Here is a 24,004-nt window from a genome sequence, read left to right on the forward strand (position 1 = left end):
ATGGGGGGGTGATGGGGGCACTGGTGGCTCTGGGGTGAGGGGTCTGGGGGTTCCTGGGGGGCTCTGAGGGTCCTGGGTGTGATGCCAATAAGTGCCCCCAAGAAGGCGCAGAGAACTGCTCAGAGACGAGATTTAGTCTTTAAGCGGCGAGATGTGTCTATGAGGCAACGTTGGAGAGCAGCTGGACAAACTGCTCTGTCTCTCCAGTGAAATTACAGGATTTTATACAATTTCTACGAGTGATTGCAACATATCTACATACATATTCATATAATTGCAACATCTAATTATAATATTCATAATAGGCGGGGTCTAGGCGGAGTCTGGGGCGTGGTCTTCAATTTGGGGAGAATCTGGGAGGGTTGTTCCTGTTCTTCATCCTTATCAGCCCCTGGCCCAGGCTCCATCATCTTCATGAACTTTTCAACTTTCTTGGTTTTGGCCGACTTCATGGTGAATTTTGCAAGATTCTTGGACTCAAGCCCCATGTCACCCCTTATCTTACTTAGGTTAGGTGTGTGTGCATTCTTTTAGTGTACGGTGCCACCTAATCTCTATCTCTAGGTTCTGGCAGTACATCCTTTGTGCTCTCGTTTATGCCTATATTCTGACCTGCCTGTATTCTGATTTTAACTCTCTACCTGCTTTCTAGGCCTTGTCTGGCTTCGGGTGGCCTTGGGATGGCAGGGGGTCCTGTGGGGCTGGGGGTTGTTGGAGCACCATGTGGGGAGGGGGTGCTGTGGAGTTTGGGGGTCCCAGGGGGTTTGGGGGGGTCAATTGATGGGCTTCCCCTTCCAGGTAGAGGTGGGGATGGAGTTGGGGGTCCCAGGGGGTTTAAGGAGGGTCAGTTGATGGGCTCCTCCTCCCAGGCAGGGCTAGGGATGGGTTTGGGGGTCTGGGGGTGGTGTCAGTTGATGGGCTCCCCCTTCCAAGTGGAGGTAAGGATGGGGTTGGGGGTCCCAGGGGGTTTAAGGAGGGTCAGTTGATGGGCTCCTCCTCTCAGGTGGGGCTGGGGTTGGGGGTCCTGGGGGGGTCAGTTGATGGGCTCCTCCTCCCAGGTGGGGCTGGGGCTGGGGTTGGGGGTCCCAGGGGGTTGGGGGGGGTCAGTTGATGGGCTCCCCCTTCCAAGTGGAGGTAAGGATGGGGTTGGGGGTCCCAGGGGGTTGGGGGGGGTCAGTTGATGGGCTCCTCCTCCCAGGTGGAGGTGGGGCTGGGGTTGGGGGTCCTGGGGGGGTCAGTTGATGGGCTCCTCCTCCCAGGTGGAGGTGGGGATGGGGTTGGGGGTCCCAGGGGTTTGGGGGGGGTCAGTTGATGGGCTCCTCCTCCCAGGTGGGGCTGGGGTTGGGGGTCCTAGGGGGGTCAGTTGATGGGCTCCTCCTCTCAGGTGGAGGTGAGGATGGGGTTGGGGGTCCCAGGGGGTTGGGGGGGTCAGTTGATGGGCTCCTCCTCCCAGGTGGAGGTGGGGATGGCGCTGTAGGGATCCACCACGAGCCGGGCACAGCGCACGGTCATGGCGAGGAGGAAGAGCCCCAGGAGCACCACGAAGGCCGTGGCCACGGCCTTGTCCACGTCCAGGGCGGGTGGCACCGGGGGGCTCTCCATGCAGGGATCCTCAGGTGGGGGGGTCCTGGCTGGAAGGGACCCCCAGGGGTGTCCCAGGAACCCTCAGATGCGTTCCAGGAATCTGGATAAATAAATATGGATATCTATTTAAATATTTATTAAAACTGCTGTTGATATAATAATTTAATATTATAATATTCAATATTATTTAATATTTATATAATTGCTATATTATGAATCAATAGAGTCTATATATTATTACATATAATGTATTCTAGTGTATCATACATATTTTAATGCTTTATATATAATATATGTATATTATATATATATAATACAATGCAATCGTATTTTAAGATATTACATATATTATTACTAATGCATTATTTGGTATTATAATTTAATTTTACAATAAGCCAATAATTAAAATATTTATCATAAATATTTGTGTTTATTTAAATGCATATGTTCAGTTAAATAAACACAGATATTTATTTCATTTATTAACGTGTTTGTGAAGCCAAAACGTGTGCCAGGAGCAGCCCTGGGTGCACCAAGGATGGCAAACAAATCCACGGGCCTAAATTATGGGATTGTGGAATTGCTGAGGTGGGAAAAGACCCCTCTGATCATCCAGCCCAGCGCTGCTGGAAAATCCCACCCTTTTCACAGAGGAATTTTCCCAAGTATCCAACCTAATCCTCGCCTGGAGCAGCTAGAGAGCTTTTCCTCTCATCCTGTTGTTCCCTGGGAGCAGATCCTGAGCCCACCTGGCCCCAACCTCTTTCCAGGGGGTCTCAGGGAGGGGGAAGTCCCTGGATCCGACCCCCATCCCACGGAACAGCTCCGTCCTTACCTCCCCAGGGTCCCTGTCCCGGCCCCTCCGGCTCCGGGATGGCTCCAGAGCCTCATGAATTCCTCCCCAGGGTCCCTGTCCCGGCCCCTCCGGCTCCGGGATGGCTCCAGAGCCTCATGAATTCTGCAGGAATGCGCCGGCATCACCTTTCAGACGCTCCCAGTCCCCGGGAGACGCAACCAGAGGATTGAATTCCCACCCCCCACCCACTTCTCCCATCAGGATAAAGCTCCAGGGGCCATTTCAGGTCTTCCTTGGGGCACGGGGTGGTTTGGGAAGTGCTGAGGAGGATTTATCCCAAAATACAGCAAGAACCAGGGCTTCCCAGCCTGGGAGAGGATTTTGAGCTGGCTCTTGTCTTACTTTGGAATAAACTGGGAAAAACTCTTGGAAAATGCCTTGAACTGAGCTGCCTGTTTGGTTCTTGCAAAACAGTCTCGTGACAAGACCCAAAACACCCAAATTACCCGAAAATGTCCCTTGAGTTTCTCTATTTTCCCCCTCCAAGAGGAAAAATGGTCACTTTGGGAAGATGGTGACATTTTGTTGCCCAATGAGCATCCCCAGGTTGGGCGGGGGGGCTTTCCAGAGATTTTTCAGCAAAGGATGAGTTTTGGGGTCCTGTTGATGCCCCCCAAATCCCAGTCCTGACCCAGCATCCTGTTCCAGTCCCCATCCCAGTTCCAATCGAAACTCCATGTCATCTGAATCCTCACTCCCTGCCCCACCCCAACCTAATTCCAATCTAAACCCTAAACTCCAGTCTCAATTCCAACCTTAATCCCCATCCCAAACTGAACCTGAACTCCAGTCCCAACCCTAATCCCAGTCCCAGTTCCCACCACACCCTAATCCCAGTCTAAACACTAATTCCCACCCCAGTCCCAACCCCATTCCCAATCCCAGGCCCAACCCTAATTCCAGTCCCAATCCCAGGCCCAACCCTAATTCCAGTCCCAATTCCAGTCCCAATCCCAGTCCCCATCACGTGACGTCACCGAGATAAGCCCCGCCCTTCACAGTAACCACGCCCCAAAGGACCCGCCCTCCGTAAACCCCGCCCCCACTGGGGCGGGCTCCTGTCTCCCTCGCCCCGCCCCGCTGCCTGCGCTGTCCCTTTCGCCCCGCCCCCAGCCCGACATTCAGACCAATAGCAGCGCCGCGTCCCTCCTTCGCCACGCCCTCAACCCCTTGCTGGACCAATAGAAGCGCCGCGCGGCGCCGGCCCCGCCCCCGGGGTGGTGGGGCTGCGAGGCCGGCGGAGGTTTTCCTGCGCCGCCATCTTGGTTCGGCGGAGCGGAGCGAGGAGGGGGCGGTCCGAGACCCCCGCCATGGCCGCCACCGCCGCCGGTGCCGGTGAGCACGACCGGGGGGACCGCGGGGGCCGTGAGCGGCCGGGGGTGGCTGAGGGGCGAAGGGGAGATGAAGGGGGGCTGAGGGGGTGCGTGGGGGGCTGAGGGGGGGCCATGGAGGTCTGAGGGGCGAGGGGAAGCTGAGGGGTCGCGTGGGGGGTCTCAAGGGTTGCGCGGCGCTTTCAGGAGGTCTGAAGGGTGAGCGGGAGGTGAGGAGGGCTCTGGGGGGCGAGGGGCAGCTGAGGAAGTGCGTGGGGGTCTGAGTGGTGGGAGGGAGGTGAGGAGGGATCTGAGGGGCAGCTGAGGAAGTGCGTGGGGTTCTCAGGGGGTCTCCAGGGCTGCACGGGGGTCTCGGGGGGTCTGAGCCGTGAGAGGGGGCTGCGAGGGGCAGCTGAGGGGGTGCGTGGGGGTCTCAGGAGGTCTGAGAAGGCCCTGGAGCCCTGAGGGGGATCCTGAGGGGTTGGGGACGGGGTGGGGGGGTCCTGAGGGGACCCTAAGAAGGACCCTCGGGGGTCCTGGAGGGCTGGGGGACCCTGGGGGGGGCGTGGGGGGCCCAGACAGGGGCCTGAGGCAGCTTTGGGAGGGCTGAGGGATTTGGGGCCACTGAAGCTCCCTGGATTTGGGGTCCCTGGCGCTGGAGGTCCCTGGATTTGGGATCCCCGGATTTGAGGCTGATCCCCAGATCAGTCCTCGGGTTCATCCCCATAACTCCCTGTGTGCAGGAAGCTGCTCACCTCTGATTTTTGCCAAATAAAGCCCAGAATGTGTGGTTTTTGTCACCTTTTTGGCTAAATCGTTCTGAAATGGGTTTGCCTCCAGGATGGTACAGCATCTGTGAAGTTGTACAGGATTTACAACGTGGTGGCCAAGATCAGAATTCAAGTTTATTTGTGTTTTCTGGGGGTTTTGATCTTCTGTCTTGTGCTTTGTGGCTCATGGGACACGCTCATGTTTGTCCAGGAGCGTTCCATGACCCTGCTGAACGATTATGGGGTTTTATTTTAACATTATGAGAAGTTTTTGTGGCTTTAAACGTGGAGAAAACACGTTGGGTCACTCGTGTGTGAGGATTCTGAGAATCCAGGGAGGGAGGAAGAGACCTGTGGCTTTAAACTGTGTTTCCAGGCATTTGTGGAAGTGGTGCTTTCAGAGTTTCGTGATTTGTTGCGTAATAAAAAAGTTTTAAACAAATTCTCAAGGAAAACAGAAAGAACTTTCAACATCTGCGTTTAATATTTATAACCCTGGGCAGAGCGACCAGAGTTTGCTCAACCCTTTTACACACTAAACATGGGGATTATTAGGAAAATAAACTCTGAAGGAGGATCCTCACAAATAATCTGGGTCTTCTTTCCCATGATGTTAAAAACCAGACTTCAGGGCTCCAGTGAATGCTGGATAATGCCCCAAAATGCCCGGAATGTCTTCCCAGCCCAGCTGGGCTGTGGGGAAGGATGGGAAAAGGAACCACAGAAAGAAGTTGGAAGTTATTTGGGTGCTCAAAAAGTTATTGGAAAAATAACTTGGGACTTATTTCTGTGCTCAAAGTTGTCGGAAAAGGCAGTTTAATTGTGTTTTTGAACTAAAGGTCACTTGAGTTGTAAAGAGTGGAGGGTTTGAAAGCTTTTGGTTTTGTCAATTTGATCAAGTTTTTTGGTGTTTAAATCTCCTGGTTGGGAGTGAACAGCAAAGAGCCTCCACTGACAGGGGGAGGCATGAAAAATACAACTACTTGCCTTAGTTGCTTTATTTGACAGGTTTTAATATTAATTTGCATTATTAGGAGGTGTTTAGTGCTGGCTGGGTGAACACAGGAACATTTGGTTTTACAGAAGCTCGATTTCAGCCACTCAGCAATGGAAGAAACGTTCTTTTCCAGGTTTTTTACCTAATTTCTGTATTTCTTCTCGGAGGAGGTTCCCTTGGGGATGAAAGTGCTGAGCTGGCCTCGCCTGGGAAGCTCAAACAACCCAAAAAACCTCCTACTTCCTTAAAAAAAAACAGTTTAATGTACCCGAGGCACAGAAATTGAGATGTTTTGTAAGCAAAAAGCCATAAAAGCAGAAATATCAGAACCTTGTAGTTGTGAGTGAAATGCTGAGTAGTTTTAATGTGCTTTATCTGCTCCCAGACCTGCTCCTGACTCTTTGGGGACTTCACAAATGGTTGAATTTAAAGCAAATCTTGTTGTGTGTGTTCCCCCCCCCCCGGCTTCTGCAGCAAAAGGCCCCAGTTTTGGTGTGTTTTGTACAATAAAAATGCATTTCCAAGCTGCTGCAGCCCCTCTGGTAAATCCCAGCTGGGAGGATTTGCTGTAAATTCATTTTGGAGGGTTTTTTTTTTCCCCTGTGGAGATTCCAGTGGTTGCAGCAGAGCCTTTCCCAGGAGAGCTGGGCCAGGAGCCTGGAGGGCTTTGGGATTTACAAACCTTTCCCTTCTGGCCTTAATTAGATTGAAAACGTGGGGAAGGGAAACAGGGATTGGTTCTGGGAAGGGCTGGGACGTTGGAAAAAACCCACCTGGGGCTTCCTGGGACTCTCAGCACTGCTTGTTCCCAAGGATTGTGTCCTTTTGGACACCTCCAGGAACGGTGGCTCCACCTTTTCCATTCCAGTGCCTGACCACCCTTTCCAGGAAGGAATTTTCCCTGATTTCCAACCTGACCCTCCCCAGGTACAACTCGAGGCCCGTTTCCTCTCACCCTGTTGTTCCCCTGGGAGAAGATCCCGACCCCCTCCTGTCTCCACCCTCTCCCAGGGAGTTGTGAGGAGTGAGGAGCTCCACCAGCTGCTCCAGGAATTCCCTCTGAGCTCACTGGGACAGAGCTGGTGTTGGGATTGGGGAGAAAACAAGGCTTTGGGAGGAATCTCGGTGTTTCTATGCATATCCCAGGAATTCCAAAGGGTGAAAAAGCCAGAGCTCTTCCCGTGCCATCTCCCTGCCCGTGTTCTCCCTGGTTTTGGGGGGATGGAGCCACACTGATGGCAAAACAGGGGCAGCTCCTGCTGCCAAATCTCAGGGTCTTTCCCAGTTTTCCCCTTGTGCCGGAGAGGGGAATGTCTCCCAGTGGGAAGCTGAAGGCCGAGGTGAAGGGGGTTCCTCTGGGGTGCTGATCCAGGCACTGGGCTCCTTGGAAGTGCCAAAGGCTCTAAAAGCAAACAGCAATTCCTTGGGAGTTGGGATCAGAGGAACAACCCGGTGTCGCTTCCTTCCCCTGCCCAGGGCGGAAATTCCTTCCCCTCCATAAAGGGATTTTCCACCCTGCTCCAGGAGCTCCATTTGTGTTGAACAGGGCTGAGGAGAATAACCCTCCCGACCTGCTTTATTCCCACTTGAAACTCTGTTTGGTTGAACAAAATCCTGGGATATCACCTTGGCACTTCACTTGGGAACACGGGCTGGGGCACAGGGGGGTCCAAGCAACCCAAAATCGAGCGCAGAGGAGACAGGGAAGGGTTTTCCCCCCTGGTTCTTTGTTCTCCAGTTGTATTTAGGAATTCCAGCGGATCCTGGTGTTCCATTGCTGGAGTTGGTGTTGGATGGGGTGTGCTGGCTCCTGCTGTTCCTTGGGATTGTTGTTGTTGGCTCCTCCAGCTGCCAAGTGTTGAGCTGGATGCTTATCCCATACCGTAGCCACCCCTGGGAAATCCTATGGATTGGCAAGGAAAAAACTCCCTCATCAAACCAGCTGCTTGGAGGGAAACAAATGGGGCAGGCAGAGGGGCTGGGAATGGGGTAAAACCCAGCTGATTTGGGAAGAAACAGCAGGAATTTGGGAGCGTGTTTGCTGCGAGGCCCAGCCACACTTGTGCCGCTCCACTTCCAGCTGCAAATCATCCCGCTCTGGAAGCGAAATTAAACCCGTGTTGGGCTCAAATCTGGCTCTGGGAGCTGGAGAAAAACTTGGGAAACTCAGCTTAACCCCCAGTGTTTTCCTGAGTTCTTTAAACCCGACCTCAGGCGTTCAGTTTGTCCCCCCAGCTGTGGCCGGTCCCTGCCCGAGCTGCCCCCGGTGCCGCTCGCTGGGGTTTGGGAGCCCAGCCCTGGGGTTTGGGAGCCCAGCCCTGGGGTTTGGGAGCCCAGCCCTGGGGTTTTGGGGGTGTTGGGGTGGGTTTGGGGCCTCTCTGCTTTGGTAAAGCACAAGTGGTTTTGCTTCAGGCTCCGCTTGAAAGGTTGTGGTGGAGATTTTCGGGCTGGAGCGACCGTTTTGGGGCAGTTCAGCAGCAGATTCATGACCATTAAAACAAACACAGAGCTGACTTATTTCAGAAATGGGGGGAAATGGTTTATAGTGGATTTAAAAACTCCTTCTGTGGTGCAGAACAATCTGATTTAGTGCAGGGGGACGTGGGTTGCAGCTCTTGTGATGTGGTTTCAGCATAAACCAGGCTGAGAAATGGCTCCAGAGCCCGAACAGATCCTGAACAATCAGGGTCAGGGAAAAAGAGGAAAATGAAATCATGGAACCTCAGACTGGTTTAGGGTGGAAGGGACCTTAGAGATCCCCTGGACCACGGCTGGGACACCTCCCACCAATCCAGGGTGCTCCCAGCAGCTGTGGAAGAGCAGAGGCAGACGGGTGATGGTGCCACTGGTGCCCACTGGTCTGTACTGGTGCAGACCAGAAGGGATCAGCTGAACCAGGGCGGGTTTGAGGCACTTTTGGAGCGTTTTGGGTGATTCTTTGTCTGGGATTGGAAAATAAACCCTCTGTAGGTTGGTGTCAGGAGGGAAACTCGCGGCTCAGCTCTTCCCCTGCTTCGTGCTCGTGCAGCCAGGGATGAGAAGGGGCTCCCAGCAGGCTCCTCCTCTCTCCAAAAAAGATTCCACATCTTTTAGCTTGGCAGCCTCGGCGTTCCAGCCCAGGGAAGCAGCAGCGTGTGCTCCGCGCCCGGAGCGGCCCCTCGGAGCAGCACACGAAGGGACACGGGCACACCTCGCCCCAAATCAGCCCCTGCACATGCTGACACACCACTGCTTCTAGTGGGGAGGGTATTCCCCTGAGCCAGAGGGGCTTGGACAAAATCCTGGTTGATTTTCCTGTTTGTTTGTTGTTTTTTTCCCCCTCCTGTTCAGAAATGGCATCGGACGTTTCCTCGCTGGGCGCAGCCGTCGGCTCCGGGACCCCCGGATCGGGAGCCCAGCCCGGAGGGGCCGTGGCTCAGAGGGGCAGCAAGAGGAGACCTGGGTGAGTGTGTGCTCAGGGCTGTGCTTTTGGGGGAAAAGGGACTTTTTGGAGAAGCTTTGGGCTGGGAAGAGCCGTCAGCCCTGGGAGGGGGAGATGTGGCTGGTCCTGAGAATTCTCCTGGCTCCTCCAAGGGTGGGATTTATCCAGCCCTTTCCTTCGTGGTGATATCTTTGGGCCAGATACACCCCTTAAAGAGGAGGTTAAATTCCATCTCAAACAGGCATTGAAAGCTGAGTTGCACCTTGGAGGAGGAGCAAACACACACCAGGGATTGAGAGCGAAACAGCAGCAACAGCAGCTGCTGCAGGATGTGGAGGAACAGGGAATCTGGATTTTGGGGCCTTCCTCCAACCTTTGCAGCTGTGCCGGCCCTGGGAGGGGTGTGGGGAAGCCACAATGTGCTTGTGGGAGGCTTTTTGTTTGCTGAAAATGCCTTTGCAGATTCAAAGGGGCTGGAGTGGCTGTTCCCAGATTCCTGGCACGAGAAATGGCCTCGTAATTTTTAAGCAAACTAAAATCTGTTCCTGGCCCTTCCCAGTCACTCAAACTCTTTCCTTCAGCCCCATTTGCTGGTGCTCCCAGTCCCCTGCAGCTCCTCCCACCCTCCCTGCTCCCCTGCATTCCTGGTTTTCCATCCCAGAAGGAAAGGTGGGAAATCCTTCCTGCTTGTCAGAACTGGGGGTTTGGCCCTGTGTGAGCAAACAGGCACCAACTGAACTTTAACTCTGGGAAAGTTTTACCCTCTTCTCTTTTTTTTTTTATTTTAAGTGCACCCAATGCAGGCTTTTGAGCTGGGAACACTCTCTTGAGCAGCCTGGCTGGCTCCCAGGAGATCCAGAGCTTTTGGAACAGGAGGCTGGGATGCAGTGGGTGCTCCAAGCGACTTTTCTTCCTTTGGAACTGGTTTTCCTTGCTCTGTTTCTGATAGACACCTGAAGGAAGCCCCTTTCCAGACTTTGTAGGTTGTTTCACATTAAGATCACTTAATTATTTTGGGAGTACTTAATTCTTCCTTTCAGGAATCATCTGCATCCATAAGGACAGACAGAGAAGCAACTTAAAGGAGACACCACTGGGTTAATAATGTTCTTCTTCCTTTTGTTTTTCAGGCTGGACTTTGATGATGATGGAGAAGGGAACAGTAAATTCCTCAGGTGAGGGAGAACTTGGCATCCAGAAGTTTCTGTCTTATGGTCTTGGGGGTGTCTGTGTGTTTTCCCTGGAGCAGGATCTTGTTGCTCCTGTGGCTTTTCCTCCCTGGAAGCAGCGGGAAGTGGCTCCACTTCCTTCAACTCTTCCCTTTCTCCCAGTCAGCAGAAATCCCCCATCTCTGCAGCTTTTGTTGCTGCCTCAGCCACGTGTTAATTCACCCTCATCTGTTGTAAGGATGCTTCAGTTCCAGAGGCATCCTTGTTCCCAGGGAGCTGGCAGGGCTGCAAGGATCTCCTCGTGATCCATATGGAACACAGAAGAGCTGGAATGTCTTGGGTCGTTTATTTGTAGCCTCATTAAGTGGTTTAGGATTGAATGATGAGACTGGAACTCCACGGGTTCCAGTGCTTTAAGGAGGGCTGTGGGATGGCTCCAGGATGAATGTAGGATTTACCTATGGAAACCCCTGGGATGAAGGTCTTGATCTGGGTGACCTTTATCCTGCAAGTGCAGTTTAATATATTCCTTTTTATGGGATTGGATTGAGTGTGATCCCCCCCATCCCTGATAGGAATGTGGGGTGGAAAACCCCATGGAGGGGATGCCCAGAGCTCAGCCACAGGGTTTGGAGGAGACAACTGAACACTGTCCACTCACAGCCAAGTTTTTAACACCAGGCCCTCTTTGTTTGATTTATTAAACCTTGATTATTTCATGGTTTTTTTGAGAAAGAAGGAATTGTAAACCCTTTACCCTCTCCCCTTCTCCTAGATGTGACGATGACCCGATGCCAAACGATAAAGAGAGATTTGCCAGGTAAGGACTTGCTGGTTTGGAAGCTTTTTGTGCCAAAACCCCTTAACTCAGGAGAGATCCTGCAGCACCTTTCTCACTGGCCATTGGATCATCTCCCCCTGAGGGTGCTCCAGAGGATCCACACGTTTTCCTTGGTGCTTCTGGACAGTTCATGGAGTGTGATGAAGTGACATTGCTCTTTTGCACCCTTCCTTTCAGCTCTGGCTTTGGACTCTCCCCCTTTTCTCCTGCTCCAGGAACTTGCAGAGACACAAGTTTCCTGCTTGGTTACAAGTTGTCCTCGAACAGGGTTTCCTGGGGTTGTGTGTTTTGTGGGGAACTGGGCAGAAGCTTTACAAATTGGGAGTTTCCCTGGAGATTGTAGGGAATGTTTTGGCTCTTGATTCCTTTTTGGTGTCTGACAGTAGCTCTGACATCCAACCTAAACCTCCCCTGGCACAACCTGAGACCGTTTCCTCTCGTCCTGTTTTTATCTGGGAGAAGATCCCGAACCACCTCCGGCTCCAACCTCCTCCCAGGGAGTTGCAGAGTGAGAAGGTCCCTCCTGAGCCTCCTTTTCTCCAGGCTGAGCTCCCTCAGGAGTTCTCCAGACCCTTCTCCTGGTGCTCCAGCCCCTTCCCCAGCTCTGTTCCCTTCTCTGGACACGCTCCAGCCCCTCGGTGTCTGTCTTGCCCTGAGCTGCCCCCAGCACTGGAGGTGCCCCAGCAGTGCCTAAATTGGGGGTCACTGCCCTGCTGTTCCCTGCAAAGGGCCACAGGGAATTCCAAGCTGGGATTCTCCAGCTTTTTAAGTGGTTTGAGTCATTCTGAAGTCAAGCAAGTTAGAAATATGTTAGAGAGAGTAGAATATTTCTAATATTAGAAACTGGTGAGCAAATTAGAACTCAGTAAATGTCTTAAAACTCCAACACACATCAGGCACCAATTAAATGTGGAGTATTGCAAACTAATGACTGTTTTATTTTATGGAACTGCTCCTCTGCAAAACAGACCTGTCCCTAGGCTGGGTTTCCTAGTCCATCTTTCCATTTTTATTTTTCCATTTCTTTCAACTTTTTTTCCATTTTTAGCTTAGCTGGCTGATTTTATTTTTAGGTCTGATGATGAGCAGAGTTCAGCGGATAAGGAGAGACTTGCCAGGTAGGAGAATGGAGATTTCCAGCATGGACAAGCAGAGTTTTCCTTTCCTTAATGTCTCTCTAGGCATCCCTTCTCTTTTTTTTCCCCCCCCTTCTTCCCTCATCTGCTGCAGAGGACTTAACAGACTCCTGGAAACTGCTGTGGAATTGAAATTAGGAGGGGAAAGGCATTTAGGAAAGGCACATCTCATCCTTGGGAGAGTGTTTTTAGGGAATGCACAGAAGGATCTGTTTGCCAAAGGCCCCAGGGTTGGGCTCTTGCTTTCACACCTGTGCTAAACAGCTTCCCTTGTCCTGCATCGAGGGCTCACCTGGGAAAGGTTTTGTGTCCCAGGAAAGCTGTTGGACTCAGGGAACAGGCACAACAAGGGGTGTTAGTTCAGGGACCTGTCGCTCTTTAAGGCTGTTCCACCCCAGACTTGTTCTGAAGCAAAGCCCAGGACTAAAAAGCCCATCCTGGGTGCTGAGAATGCCCCAGTTTTGGGCAGTTTGTTGCCCTCTGGCTGTGTTTGAACCCAAACCTGCCCCCCCAGTCAGCCTCTGGTGGCTGCAGTGTGCCTTGGGAGATCAGCAAGCCATGGAGGTGAGGCCTGGGAATCCAGGGAAGCAGCAAAGCTTGCCAAGGGATTGTTCCCAGGAGCCTCTCCTGAAGGATATCTCACAGAGCCATGGAATGGTTTGGGTTGGAAGGGACCTTAAAGCTCCTGGCAGGGACACCTCAAAGGTGAGGTCACTGAATGAATTAGAGGGGAGGTCACTGAGTGTTTGCACACACCTGGTAGTGAGAAACACTCCATTTTTGTATTTATCCTCTTTATTCACCTGCCTGTCCTTGTTCCTTCCAACACCTCCATCTCATTTCACTTCCCACCGTGTGCCTCCTTGCACCCAGTCCATCCTCCTGTACAGGAAACCTGGCTCTTGAGCTCTGTTTTGGAACACCCACCTTAGGAACCCAGTTAATTGACGTGTTCTGGGTAAAAAGAAGCAGGTTCTGCTCTGTGGGGTTGATGGGGGCTGTGCCCTGTGAGCCAAAGGGGTGCCAAGAACCTCTTTGAGGGGGCAGGAATCGCCGTGGTGTCTCTTTAGAGGTTGGTGTTGCCTGGCCCGTGGGCTGCCCGGGTTGATCTGTGCAGAAATCAGGTGTGACCTGCTCTCAGATTTCCCTCCTGGGATTCTGTGAAAGGCTCTCGGTGTAACAGGGAAGTGTCTTCCCCAAAGCACCACGAGATGAGACTCAGCTGATTGAGGTTCCTCAGAATCCTGGAATGGTTTGGGTTGGAAGGGGCCTTAAAGCTCCTCCAGCCCCACCCCCTGCCATGGTCTGGGACACCTCCCGCTAGCCCAGGTTGCCCAGAAGAGCAGTTGCCCCAGTTTTAGCTGCAGCCGAGCTCTGGGTGTGCGAGGGGTGATGGTGGAGGGGATCTCAGGGATCTCCTCCATCCTGGGATGGACAGTGGGGCTCAGTCCCCCTCACCTGCACTGCTGAGAGCAGAGGAGGAATCCCTTTGGCTTCCTGCACGCTGTGGAGAGGAGGGGGAAGCCAAACCAGCTCCTGCTGGTCCCAGGGAGCCGCTGTGACTCCGAGCAAGGTCCTCAGCCCAGAAGGTCCAGGTGTAGCCTCTCCCCTCGCCCTCGTCCCCGCTCCCTGTGCACGCCCAGCATGTGAGCCTTCCTTCCTGCTAACCCGGCGGTGCATCTCCGTGTGTGGCACCCGTGCCAGCCTTCCCACGGCGACTTCATCCTCCTCCTCCTCCTCTTGTGTCCCCCCCCCGGGGCTCCTGCAGGGAGAACCACAGCGAGATCGAGCGCAGGAGGAGGAACAAGATGACCGCCTACATCACGGAGCTGTCGGACATGGTGCCCACGTGCAGCGCCCTGGCCCGCAAGCCGGACAAGCTGACCATCCTGCGCATGGCCGTGTCCCACATGAAGTCCCTGCGCGGCACCGGCAACACCTCCACGGACGGCACCTACAAACCCTCCTTCCTCACCGACCAGGTCAGGGCTGGGCACGGAGCCGTGGAAGGGGCGGGTTGGGAGGGACCTCAGAGCCCGTCCGGTGCCACGGGGACACCTCCCACTGCACCAGGTTGCTCCAAGCTGGCCCTGAACACTTCCAGGGGTGAGGGAGCTTCTCTGGGTAACCTGTGCCAGGGCCTCGCCACCCTCACAGGGAAGAATTCCTTCCCGAAATCCCACCTAACCCTGCCCTCTGGCAGCGTACAAACCATCGCCCCCTTAAGGTCCTGGAAGGCCACAGTGAGGCCTCCCTGAAGCCTTCTTGGCTCGATGCTGGGAAATACAGCAGTCAGAGGGGAAAGTGAAACTATGGCGGGGTGGGAACGGGCGAAACCCAGGGCGGGGGTTTGACCGTGGAGCTGAGGGGTGTCCGTGTGTCCACAGGAGCTCAAACACCTGATCCTGGAGGCGGCCGACGGCTTCCTGTTCATCGTGTCCTGCGAGACGGGGCGGGTGGTCTACGTGTCCGACTCCGTGACCCCCGTCCTGAACCAGCCGCAGTCCGAGTGGTTCGGCAGCACCTTGTACGACCAGGTGCACCCCGACGACGTGGGCAAGCTGAGGGAGCAGCTCTCCACCTCCGAGAACGCCCTCACAGGTACAGCCCCCCGGGGGCGGCGCAGGGCTGGGAGCGGGCAGAGCCCGGGAGGACTCGGATTAAACCCTTCCCTTTGTAGAAGGAACCAAACCCTGGTGCCTTTCTACCAAGGATGCCGCAGCCCCCCCCGAGAATGCATCTAAAGGTACCACACGGTGACACTCGTGCCCTGCCAGCCTCCCAGTTCGATTCCTGGAGCCACACCTGTGCTGGGGGAAGGACTCCCAGTGCAGCAGCATCTCCTTGTTCCTCCCTTTCCCAGGTCGGATCCTGGACCTGAAGACGGGCACCGTGAAGAAGGAGGGCCAGCAGTCCATGAGGATGTGCATGGGCTCACGGAGATCCTTCATCTGCCGCATGAGGTGGGAAGGAATTCCCCGGGGGAATCTCTGAGCCTCCAGCTGAACTTGCTCCCTGGCCCCTCCACGCTTTCATTTCAGCTTTTTTTGGCTGGTTTTGATGTAAAATGATAGAACGTGGCTGGACTTCCCATACAGCCAAGTTCTTGAGGTATTTCTTTGCCCTGTTGTGCAAGATCCAGTTTAAAGTAATAATTAGTTTTGGCCCCACGTGTCACCTCCCTTGAATTCTTCAGCATGAGGGCTTTGTGTGATGGAAATTCAGGCGTTCTTCCCCCTTTGTAGGGGATGAACCTTCCTCTTCTTCAAGATACCCAAGATTATTTGCGTGTTGCCCATGAAAGATAAATCCTTTGCCCTCCCTTTTTCTACCCCAGGTGTGGCAACAGCTCCGTGGATCCAGTGGCTGTGAATCGTCTCAGCTTCATGAGGAATCGCTGCAGGTAAATAATACCTGTAGTACAAATAATAGATTTATATAAATAACACAAACATAAGTAATACAAAAACCCCTGCTTTTGCTTCACCTTCCCCCACTTGAACCTGCAGCACAACCTGTTTGTCTCTCCCAAGGAATGGCTTAGGTGCAGCAAAGGATGGAGAACCTCACTACGTCGTGGTGCACTGCACTGGCTACATCAAAGCCTGGCCCCCAGCAGGTGAGGACTCACCTCAGGTGTTCGGGGGGGCTGCTTTTAAAAGCACTGAAGTGGCCCAAAGTTGCCAATTCCAGGAGCTGAACGTGTCAGGGAACGTTTTGCAAACGTTATCTGTCACTTTTGTTTGAAGATTGAAGTGATTTTTGCGAGTGCAGCATCACAGATCTCTGTCTGTAGAGGGTGGAAATAATATTAAACTGTCTGAAATTCAGAGATTTTGAACCCTTCTGGTGATAAGAGGGAGGGGGAGGCACCTTAATGTTCCAAGTCCCTTGGTGGGGAAGGATACTGAGTTACAAACAGGGGTGGAGAGGTGTCTTGAGGTCTGTTTCCTGTGAAACGAGCAGTTCTTCCTGCATTAACCCTGCTGGAATTTTTGGCCCCCCCTTCCCAGGTGTTTCCCTGCCTGACGACGACCCCGACGCCGGCCAGGGCAGCAAGTTTTGCCTGGTGGCCATTGGCAGGCTCCAGGTGAGTGTCCCCTTCACCTCCTCCAGCATCTCCTTGTCCTGGAAGCCCCCAGATTGAGACTGTTCCGTGTGAAAACATTCCCTAGTGGCCACAGAGCCCCAGCATGGGGCTGGCATTGCCAACTCTGCCCGTGTCCCCTGCCAGGTGACCAGCTCTCCCAACTGCACAGACATGAACAACGTGTGCCAGCCCACAGAGTTCATCTCCAGGCACAACACCGAGGGCATCTTCACCTTCATCGACCACCGGTGCGTGGCCACCGTTGGCTACCAGCCCCAGGTGAGCGCCCTGAGGGGCTCTGGGACCCAGAACTGCTCCTCAGACTTTCTTCTCCTTCCACATCTCAGCTCTGCTTTCACACAGAGCTGCTCAGCCACACCCAGGGCTTAACCCAGGCGTGTTTCTTCTCCCCCAGTTGCTTTGCCATGTGTTTTTCCAAGCCCTTTGATCGTGGGAAGGCTGGGTGGCTCTGGATTATGTCAAATGTCAATTAAAGCCTTTTTTGCCTTAAATTGAGTTAAAGATCAAACATTAATCAACAGCTGTCGGGCTTCTCTTCAAGAAACAGCACGCCAGGCCCTGTGCTTGGGTTGTGTAATGGGGATCTGGGGGGAAGGAGCAGGAACTACCTGTCCAAAGCAGGATTAATTGTGGAATCTGCCTGCCAGATGAACTGACTCGATCTCTCTCACGATTCCTTGAAAATCAGGAACTTTTGGGGAAAGACATTGTGGATTTCTGCCATCCAGAAGACCAACAGCTTTTACGGGACAGCTTTCAGCAGGTAAAAAACATTGGAGCTACCCTTTGCATGCAGGGTGGGACTCAGGTTGGAATTCAGATTGGGACTGAGGCTGGAATTCAGACTGGGACTGAGACTGGAATTCAGACTGGGACTGAGGCTGGAATTCAGATTGGGACTGAGGCTGGAATTCAGATTGGGACTGAGGCTGGAATTCAGATTGGGACTGAGGCTGGAATTCAGATTGGGACTGAGGCTGGAATTCAGACTGGGACTGAGGCTGGAATTCAGACTGGGACTGAGGCTGGAATTCAGACTGGAATGCCTCGGTGCTTGCAAAATGGCGAAAAATTAATTGGAAAACCCAGAGGAAAAATAAACCTTAGGTGATTCTCCTTTGCAAACAGATCAAGTCATGTAGTTAAATACAGAACAAACCAGAAGCATCTGATGTCTTAACTCCTGAATCCCTGCTCTGGCTGCTGGTCCAGGCTGCCTTTAGGGCCAGGGATGTGGCTCCCAAGGGCCTGCTTGACTTGCTGTGCTCCTGTGGCTGAAACCCTGGTTCATCTCTAGGGCCCAGCCCAGTGCTGCAGAACCCGAAATGGAGGTGGTTTTCTTGCCCTGTTATTTCTGAGGGCCTTGGACTGGTGGCAGGGCAGGTAAGGCTGCCCCTGTGCTTTCATGACTCCAAAAACCAGCTGCTCATATCCATTGCTCCAAACCGTTGGAATCGGAGGCGACAGCATGTGTTCCATTTCTTGGAGGCTTTTTCATACATCCCACCAGTGCAAAGGCATAGGAGGAGTGAAGCCAAAAAGGGGATTTTTAGATTCCCCTCCTGTATCCTTTGGGAATCAAGGTGTCCTGAGGGAATGGTGCCATTTAGTTTGGGAAGGCTGAGATGTGCCAGGTTTGAGGCAAAGGGCCATCGCAGGGGTTTCGGGGGGTGGCTCTTGCTCAGGTTGCTCCTCAACACCCTTGGTCAGGTGCTACTCCTGGAATTCCTGGGTTTTTTTCAGGTGGTGAAGTTAAAAGGCCAGGTTCTGTCAGTCATGTTCCGCTTCCGATCCAAAAACCGGGAATGGCTCTGGATGAGAACCAGCTCCTTCACCTTCCAGAACCCCTACTCGGACGAGATCGAGTACATCATCTGCACCAACACCAACGTCAAGTACGTGCATGGAAAGCTGACCTGCCTGGGGGGCTCCTGTCCCAGAATAACCATGGGAGCCTTGGCCTCTCCCCCTCTCCAAACTTCCCCCTGCTTTGCACAGCCCTGGAGAAGTTCCCAAGTCCCTCGAGCTCCCGTTTCCTGGGCTGTGCCAGGCACTGGAGGACCTAAAAAGTGCAGGAATTGAAGTGTCTTTGGCTGCCCTGTTGTGTGGCTTAACAAGCTGCCAAAATTCAGCTCCAGCAGTGCCTGAAGCCAGTGAGATCTGCCTCAGAATGTGGCTCTTGGTTTACTGTGACAGTCCAGGAGGTTACATATCCTTTGGGAATGGTGGGAGCTGCTCTCTCTTCCCGTGAGGGAGCTCCAGGCCTCTTACACAAGAGCAGCAGAGCCCCAGAATCTGTGCCTGTGTGTGTGATGTGGAGCTGCAGCCTTGGCAGGGGCAACCACTGGAGTCTCCAGCAGGCAAACAGGAGGCTGGATTGCTTGGGAAAGGGAAACCCAGGAATCTGCTGCAGGCCTCATGTCCTGCCCCATGTCAGAGCTACCCCTTTGAGCTCCTTCATTCCACACACAGCCATTCCCACATCCATAATGCACCTCCCAAAGTCCCTGTGGAGCAGCAGTGTCTGTGCCTGGTTGTGTTTGAGGGGTGTTTTGTTCAGGGGCAGCTCTCCAGGTTGCATGTGCTGCTTCATCTTCAAGGTCAGGGGCTGCTGAAGCAGCAGCTTCCAAAAGAGACCCAGAAAACGCTGGATTTTTGTTAATTTATGGTGGGATTTAAGCATTTCACTGGGTTCTCACAGTTCACAGAAGAGCATAAAGAACTTGCACCACGTTTTGGGCTTGAAACCTGAAACTACTGGTGGTCTCTGAGTGTCTGACAGAGCTAAACCTCAAGGTTTTGGAGGTTCCCGCAGCCTTTGCTTGTGCTTTAGGGATGCTGCAGGTCCAACCACGCTCCTGGTGCACGTTATTAATTGCACGTTATTAATTGCTCAGGGACTGAGCGTGGGAGGCACAGCCCCCACCTCTGGAGCATCCCATTGCATGGCACCTCCTTCCAGGGACCCCAGGTGGAAAGATCCTTCCCTCAGACAGGGGTTTACATCTTGCCCCAGGCAGCCACACCCAGACCCCAACTTTGCTTCCAGCTGGGATTTTTTTGAACCTTTTTTTTTCCTCCCTGTGTTTGCTTTGAAGGAACTCGAGCCAGGAGTCCCGGCCTGCCCTGGCAAACTCTCTGCCGAGGCCCCAGCTGGGGCAGAGCGTCAGCCTCCCCCTGGACATGGGCACAGCCCCACTGCCCTCAAGGTCAGGAGGTGCTCAGCTCCTTTTCCCATTTCTGCCCTGCTGTCACACCCCCCTCCATCCCCAAATCCCCCTCTGTGCAGCCGGGAACTCCAGGCTGATGAACCCCTGGCATAACCACACGGAGCTGATCCCTTGGGAATTCTCTCTGGCAGGCTGTGCTCTCCTGTTACAGACTCTTTCTATTTTAGGCAGCAGCAGCCCCCACAGGCAGAGCTGGAAGTGGGCCCAGGAAGGGAGAGCCTGGCTGGGTATGAGCACTCCCAGGTGAGTCCTCCCCAGAGGAGGGGTTTGTTGTCCTGCTCGTTGTCCTGCTCTTTTCCTGTCCTGTTCTGTTCTTTGGGGGTTTAAAGGTGCTGGCACAAGGTTCAGGTGGGTCTGAGGAGAGGGTGTTTCTGCCCTTGGGTGTTGCTGGATTTGCTGCTTGATCCCAATATTTATCATGTGGAGTTGTAGAGTCATGGGATGGGATGGGTTGGGAAGGACCTTAAATATCATCCAGTTCCACCTCCTGCTGTGGGCAGGGACACCTCCCTGGTTGCTCCAAGCCCTGTCCAACCTGGCCTTGAGCGTTTCCAGGGATGCACAGCTTCTCTGGGCAGCCTGTCCTGCTGTGCCAGCCCTGACTGGCCACGTTATCCCAATAAAACACCGGAATCCCGAGCGCAGCCCGGCCCTCAGCCCTTCTCCATGCTGATTCCCGCTGTGCTGAGGAGTGACAGGTCCCTGTCCCTGCTCCAGGTCCCTGTGCAGCCCGTGAGTGCTGCAGGCCCAGAGCACAGCAAGCCCCTGGAGAAGGCAGAGAGCCTGTTCAGCCAGGAGCGGGACCCACGCTTCGGGGAGATCTTCACCGGGATCAGCACAGGTGGGTGAGCAGGGCTCTCCTGGACTGCTCCTCCTGCCTGCCCTGGGCACGGCCTTCCTGCCTCTTCCCAGGCTGTACTGGATGCTCCAACCCCAGGGAACATTCGTGCAGGTTTATTAGAAAGTGGAGAGGAAATCAAATTAAACAGGGGTTAACAAAATCATCTGGAGTTGTGTCTGGAGAAGGAGCAAAGGAGTCCTTCTTCCCAGGGACACATCTCTTCCAGCTGGTTCCCTGTTGCCAGCCCCAGAATGTCTCGTGCTCTCTCTGCAGACCAGAGCAAGGCCCTCCCTGCCAGCACCGTGCCGGCCAACCCGCCCCTCTTCTCCCAGGGAAACACCTTCACTGCTGCACGGCCCCAGGAGAACTTCAGGTGAGGCTTCACCTTCCCACTTCCCACCTCCATTCCCTCTGTTGCATCCCTGTGCCTCCTGGGCGTGCCCAGGACCTGGGCTGGGTGAGGGCAGCCGTGCCCAGGACACCCAGCTCCACCCAGCAGCTCCTCCCAGTAGTGTCCCAGTATAGAATCATGGAATCATTTAGGGTGGAAAAGCCCTCTGAGATCATCCAGTCCAACTTTTACTGCCCAGTTCAGCACTAACCCCTGTCCCAGGTGCCGCATCCACACGTTCTTGGAACACTTCCACCCTTCCCAGAGTGGCCTGATGGGCAGAGTTACCCCCACTGCTGGGCTCATTTCCCTCCCCCAGTAACTCAGGCAGACAGGTTTAGTGCCTCTCCCTCCTGCAATGCTTTTCCCCGGGCTCAGACTCCTCTCCTCCCCCAGGAGCAGCAGCATGGTGCCTCCAGTGAACATCATCCAGCAGCAGCCGTCCCCCGCCGGCCGGATCTTATCCCAGATTTCCCGGCACTCCAGCCCAGCTCAGGTCAGCGGGACCACGTGGGCTGCAGGGACACGCCCGGTGTTCACACCCCAGGTAGCACAGCCCGAACCCTCAGCTGCAGGGTCCCCGCTGCCTTCAGACCCCGCTCTCCGGGGGGGATCATCCCACTCCCACTCCCGGCGCCGCGTGTCCGTGGGCTTCCTCCTCTGGGGCTACTCCGGCGACTCGCTGCCGAGCCGAGGGCCGGGGGAGATCCATCCCTCCTCCTCCTCCTCTCCCGTGTCCTTCCTCTCTCACAGCAAGTGGCGTCGCAGCCGGTGAAGACTCGGCCGCCCTCCTTCAGCATGGGGACATTCCAGGGCACCCCGTCCTCCTTCAGCTCCATGACGGCCCCGGGATCCACGGCCTCTCCCACCGCGGCGCCGTACCCGGCCCTGGCCGGCCGTGGCTCCGGCTTCAGTGAGTGTGGCTGAGGGAGCTGGGGGCACCCCGTGGGTACAGCTGGGCTGGGATGTGCTCTCCAGGGGGTTTGGGGGAGCTCCCAAATGTGGAGAGCAGAGCTGGATCCCTCCTTTGACTGGTCACCCTTAATCACCCTCCAACCACAGAGCTGGGCTCAGTGATCCTTGGGGATCCCTTCCAGCTCAGGAGGATCTGGGATCATCCCAGCAGATGAATTTTGAACCGTGTCAAGGCTGACTGGGAGGAAACAACCCCCCTCTGGGCATCCCTTTGTTCTGCCCCATGGCAACAAACCCACGACAGGAATTCCTGCAGGGTGACCCTCCCGGGGCACCACCCAGAGCTGTGCCCTTCCCAGTGCCACAGAAGCACTGGAGAAGCCCAGGAGTGTTGCCCTGACTGTGTTGTGTGTCCAGCAGGCACGGAGGCAGCGCAGACCCCGGCCCCGTTCCAGCCCCGCGCCGCCGACGCCGTGGGAATGTGGCCCCAGTGGCAAGGGCAGCACCACGGCCCGGGATCCGGGGAGCAGCACGTGCAGCAGCCCCAGCCCAGCCAGCCTGAGGTCTTCCCAGTAAGATGGGGCTTTTTAACCTCCCAAATCCGGTGGGGTCCACGGGGCTGAGGCGCCTGGAGCTTGTCCCTCTGGTTCAGATCAACTGGGGAGGTCCCAAACTTCGGGATAACCTGATGGAGGTGGAAGTGGAGAGGGCAGGACTTGGCTGTGTGTCTTGGTCTGTTGCAGGATCAGTGTGAAATTCCGGTTGGATTAACCCTTTTAGTTCTAATTAATAACAGAAGAAAAGCCCCAATCCAATAAAATTAAGATAATTCCTGAGAATTCCTTTCCCAGGAGTCGCCGATTATCCCTTTAATTTGCTGTTCCTTAAATTTGCCCTGGACACAGACCCTGTGTTCCCTTGGGAAAAGGACCATCTTGGTCCTCAGTACCTGCTCCAGCAAACCCACGAGTAAATTGCCAACAAGATCATGGAATCATGGAATTGTTGAGGTTGGAAAAGCCCCTGAGATCAAGTCCAACTGTTCCCCCAGCAGTGCCAAGGCTGTGTCCCCAAGTGCCACAGCCACATATTTTTGGACAATCCCAGGGGCAGCAACTCTCCCACATCCCTGGGCAGCCTGTTCCAGTGCCTGGCCATGCTTTCCATGGAGAAATTGTCCCGAATTTCCAATCCAAACCTCCCGGGCACCACTCGAGGCTTGGTTTGGTGCCTGATATTCCCTGATATTCCCGTGCAGATCCTGACTCTGTCCTTGTCTCCTCCTCTCAGGACATGCTGACCATGCTGGGAGACCAAGGGCCCAACTACAACAACGAAGAATTCCCAGAGTTGAACATATTCCCTTCTTTTTCCGAGTAAAACAAGCCTTAGGGGAGACCCCATAAAGCTCCACAGTATCCACGTGTAAAGGAAAACAGCCGAGTCTTTCTCTCCAAGAACTGTCCAAACTCTTCCCACCCTCTGGAAGGGGGGCTCCGAGGATGGGTGGCCGTGGAGGAGGAGGAGGATGGTGTGGTTTGGACACCTCCTCCCTGGGGGATTGTTCTGGAAGCTCCAGGACCTGAGTGCCACGAGACCGAAGGCCCCCGTGTTCCCGGAGCCGCTCCCAAGTGGATTTCCGTGGGAGGGATTCCTGGCTGGATCTCAGACAGCCCTTCCACGCTTCTTAAGGTGGCTGTGACTGGTTTGATTTCGTTCTCTGCCGTGACTTTTTTCTATCAGACACAAAACTCTTGAGATTTTTAAGTATTGGGAGAAGCTCTTCCAAGCGTTCTCCCTGTCAGTACAATCCTGGAGGATGCTTGAGTAAGAATCCCTGTCCTGAGCCGGTGTTTTCCTCCTTTTTGGAGGGATTTTGGCTGGTCTTGGAGGGTTGTTACCACGTCTCCAGCCCAGGGTGCTCCACGTGGAGATTCCCACGTTTGTTTGGAATCTTCCCTCTCCTGTGAACTGTGCAATGAAGTCAGTGTGACCCATAAACCCCCCTCCCCCCCGTTATCCCGGGATAATTAACGAGCCATAAAAATATTATCCATGTAGCTTTCTTCTGGATGCATCAATTTTCCAGCTGGTGGGTTTCTGTGCTGCCACAAATTGATGTTTCAACAGGTTTTTTGGGGAAGAAACCTGCCCCACGCTGTCCATGGAATTTTATCCCATAGAGGAGTTCCTTCTTGTCGTCTGACGTAGGAGAATCCCTGGATTTCATCAGGGAATTGCTGAGGAACTGTGTATTTTCACTACATTTGCTCACTCACCGTCTCCTTAAGGAAGAATTCCTGCCATGGGATGATCCTGTTGCCAAACCACAAACTGTAAGAGGAGAGCTGGGAAAGTAGGGAACAGAGTGATTTTTTTTTTTTATATATATATATAAATATATATAAAATTTTTAATTTTTAAACCTTGAC

The 24,004-nt window shown here is 54.0% G+C and overlaps 2 protein-coding genes across 10 annotated transcripts; one reads left to right on the forward strand and one right to left on the reverse strand.

The window, feature by feature from the left end:
* Window positions 1-117: 117 nt before the first annotated feature.
* CTXND2 (cortexin domain containing 2) lies at window positions 118-1,669 on the reverse strand. Its single transcript, XM_064638281.1, has one exon. It carries the CDS (start codon window positions 1,600-1,602, stop codon window positions 1,429-1,431), a length of 174 nt encoding a protein of 57 aa, XP_064494351.1. The 5' UTR covers window positions 1,603-1,669; the 3' UTR covers window positions 118-1,428.
* A 1,984-nt stretch (window positions 1,670-3,653) lies between these two features.
* On the forward strand, window positions 3,654-24,003 carry ARNT (aryl hydrocarbon receptor nuclear translocator). Of its 9 annotated transcripts, none has more exons than XM_064638224.1 (23): window positions 3,654-3,775; window positions 8,848-8,959; window positions 10,069-10,113; window positions 10,883-10,927; window positions 12,022-12,066; window positions 13,853-14,066; window positions 14,472-14,685; window positions 14,765-14,830; window positions 14,948-15,047; window positions 15,422-15,487; window positions 15,618-15,703; window positions 16,098-16,174; window positions 16,319-16,453; window positions 16,884-16,958; window positions 17,939-18,090; window positions 19,294-19,404; window positions 19,593-19,668; window positions 20,143-20,266; window positions 20,540-20,639; window positions 21,054-21,204; window positions 21,411-21,570; window positions 21,990-22,144; window positions 22,863-24,003. In XM_064638224.1, exons 1-23 carry the CDS (start codon window positions 3,751-3,753, stop codon window positions 22,950-22,952), a joined length of 2,424 nt encoding a protein of 807 aa, XP_064494294.1. In that variant the 5' UTR covers window positions 3,654-3,750; the 3' UTR covers window positions 22,953-24,003. The 9 variants fall into 9 exon arrangements, with proteins under 9 accessions (XP_064494294.1, XP_064494295.1, XP_064494298.1 ...); XM_064638225.1 differs by having other exon boundaries at window positions 21,993-22,144; XM_064638228.1 differs by having other exon boundaries at window positions 21,054-21,153.
* Window position 24,004: the final 1 nt, after the last annotated feature.

This window comes from Pseudopipra pipra, chromosome 29, assembly GCF_036250125.1.
Source record: "Pseudopipra pipra isolate bDixPip1 chromosome 29, bDixPip1.hap1, whole genome shotgun sequence".
NCBI lineage: Eukaryota > Metazoa > Chordata > Aves > Passeriformes > Pipridae > Pseudopipra > Pseudopipra pipra.

What these genes read in the sequence shown, in the direction of transcription:
- CTXND2 (XM_064638281.1), bottom strand. Translation starts at nt 1,602, where the DNA reads ATGGAGAGCCCCCCGGTGCCACCCGCCCTGGACGTGGACAAGGCCGTG.
- ARNT (XM_064638224.1), top strand. Translation starts at nt 3,751, where the DNA reads ATGGCCGCCACCGCCGCCGGTGCCG. An exon ending in GGGAACAGTAAATTCCTCAG is followed by an intron (nt 10,114 to 10,882) that starts GTGAGGGAGAAC and finishes CCCTTCTCCTAG; the next exon opens with ATGTGACGATGACCCGATGC. An exon ending in GATAAAGAGAGATTTGCCAG is followed by an intron (nt 10,928 to 12,021) that starts GTAAGGACTTGC and finishes TTTTATTTTTAG; the next exon opens with GTCTGATGATGAGCAGAGTT.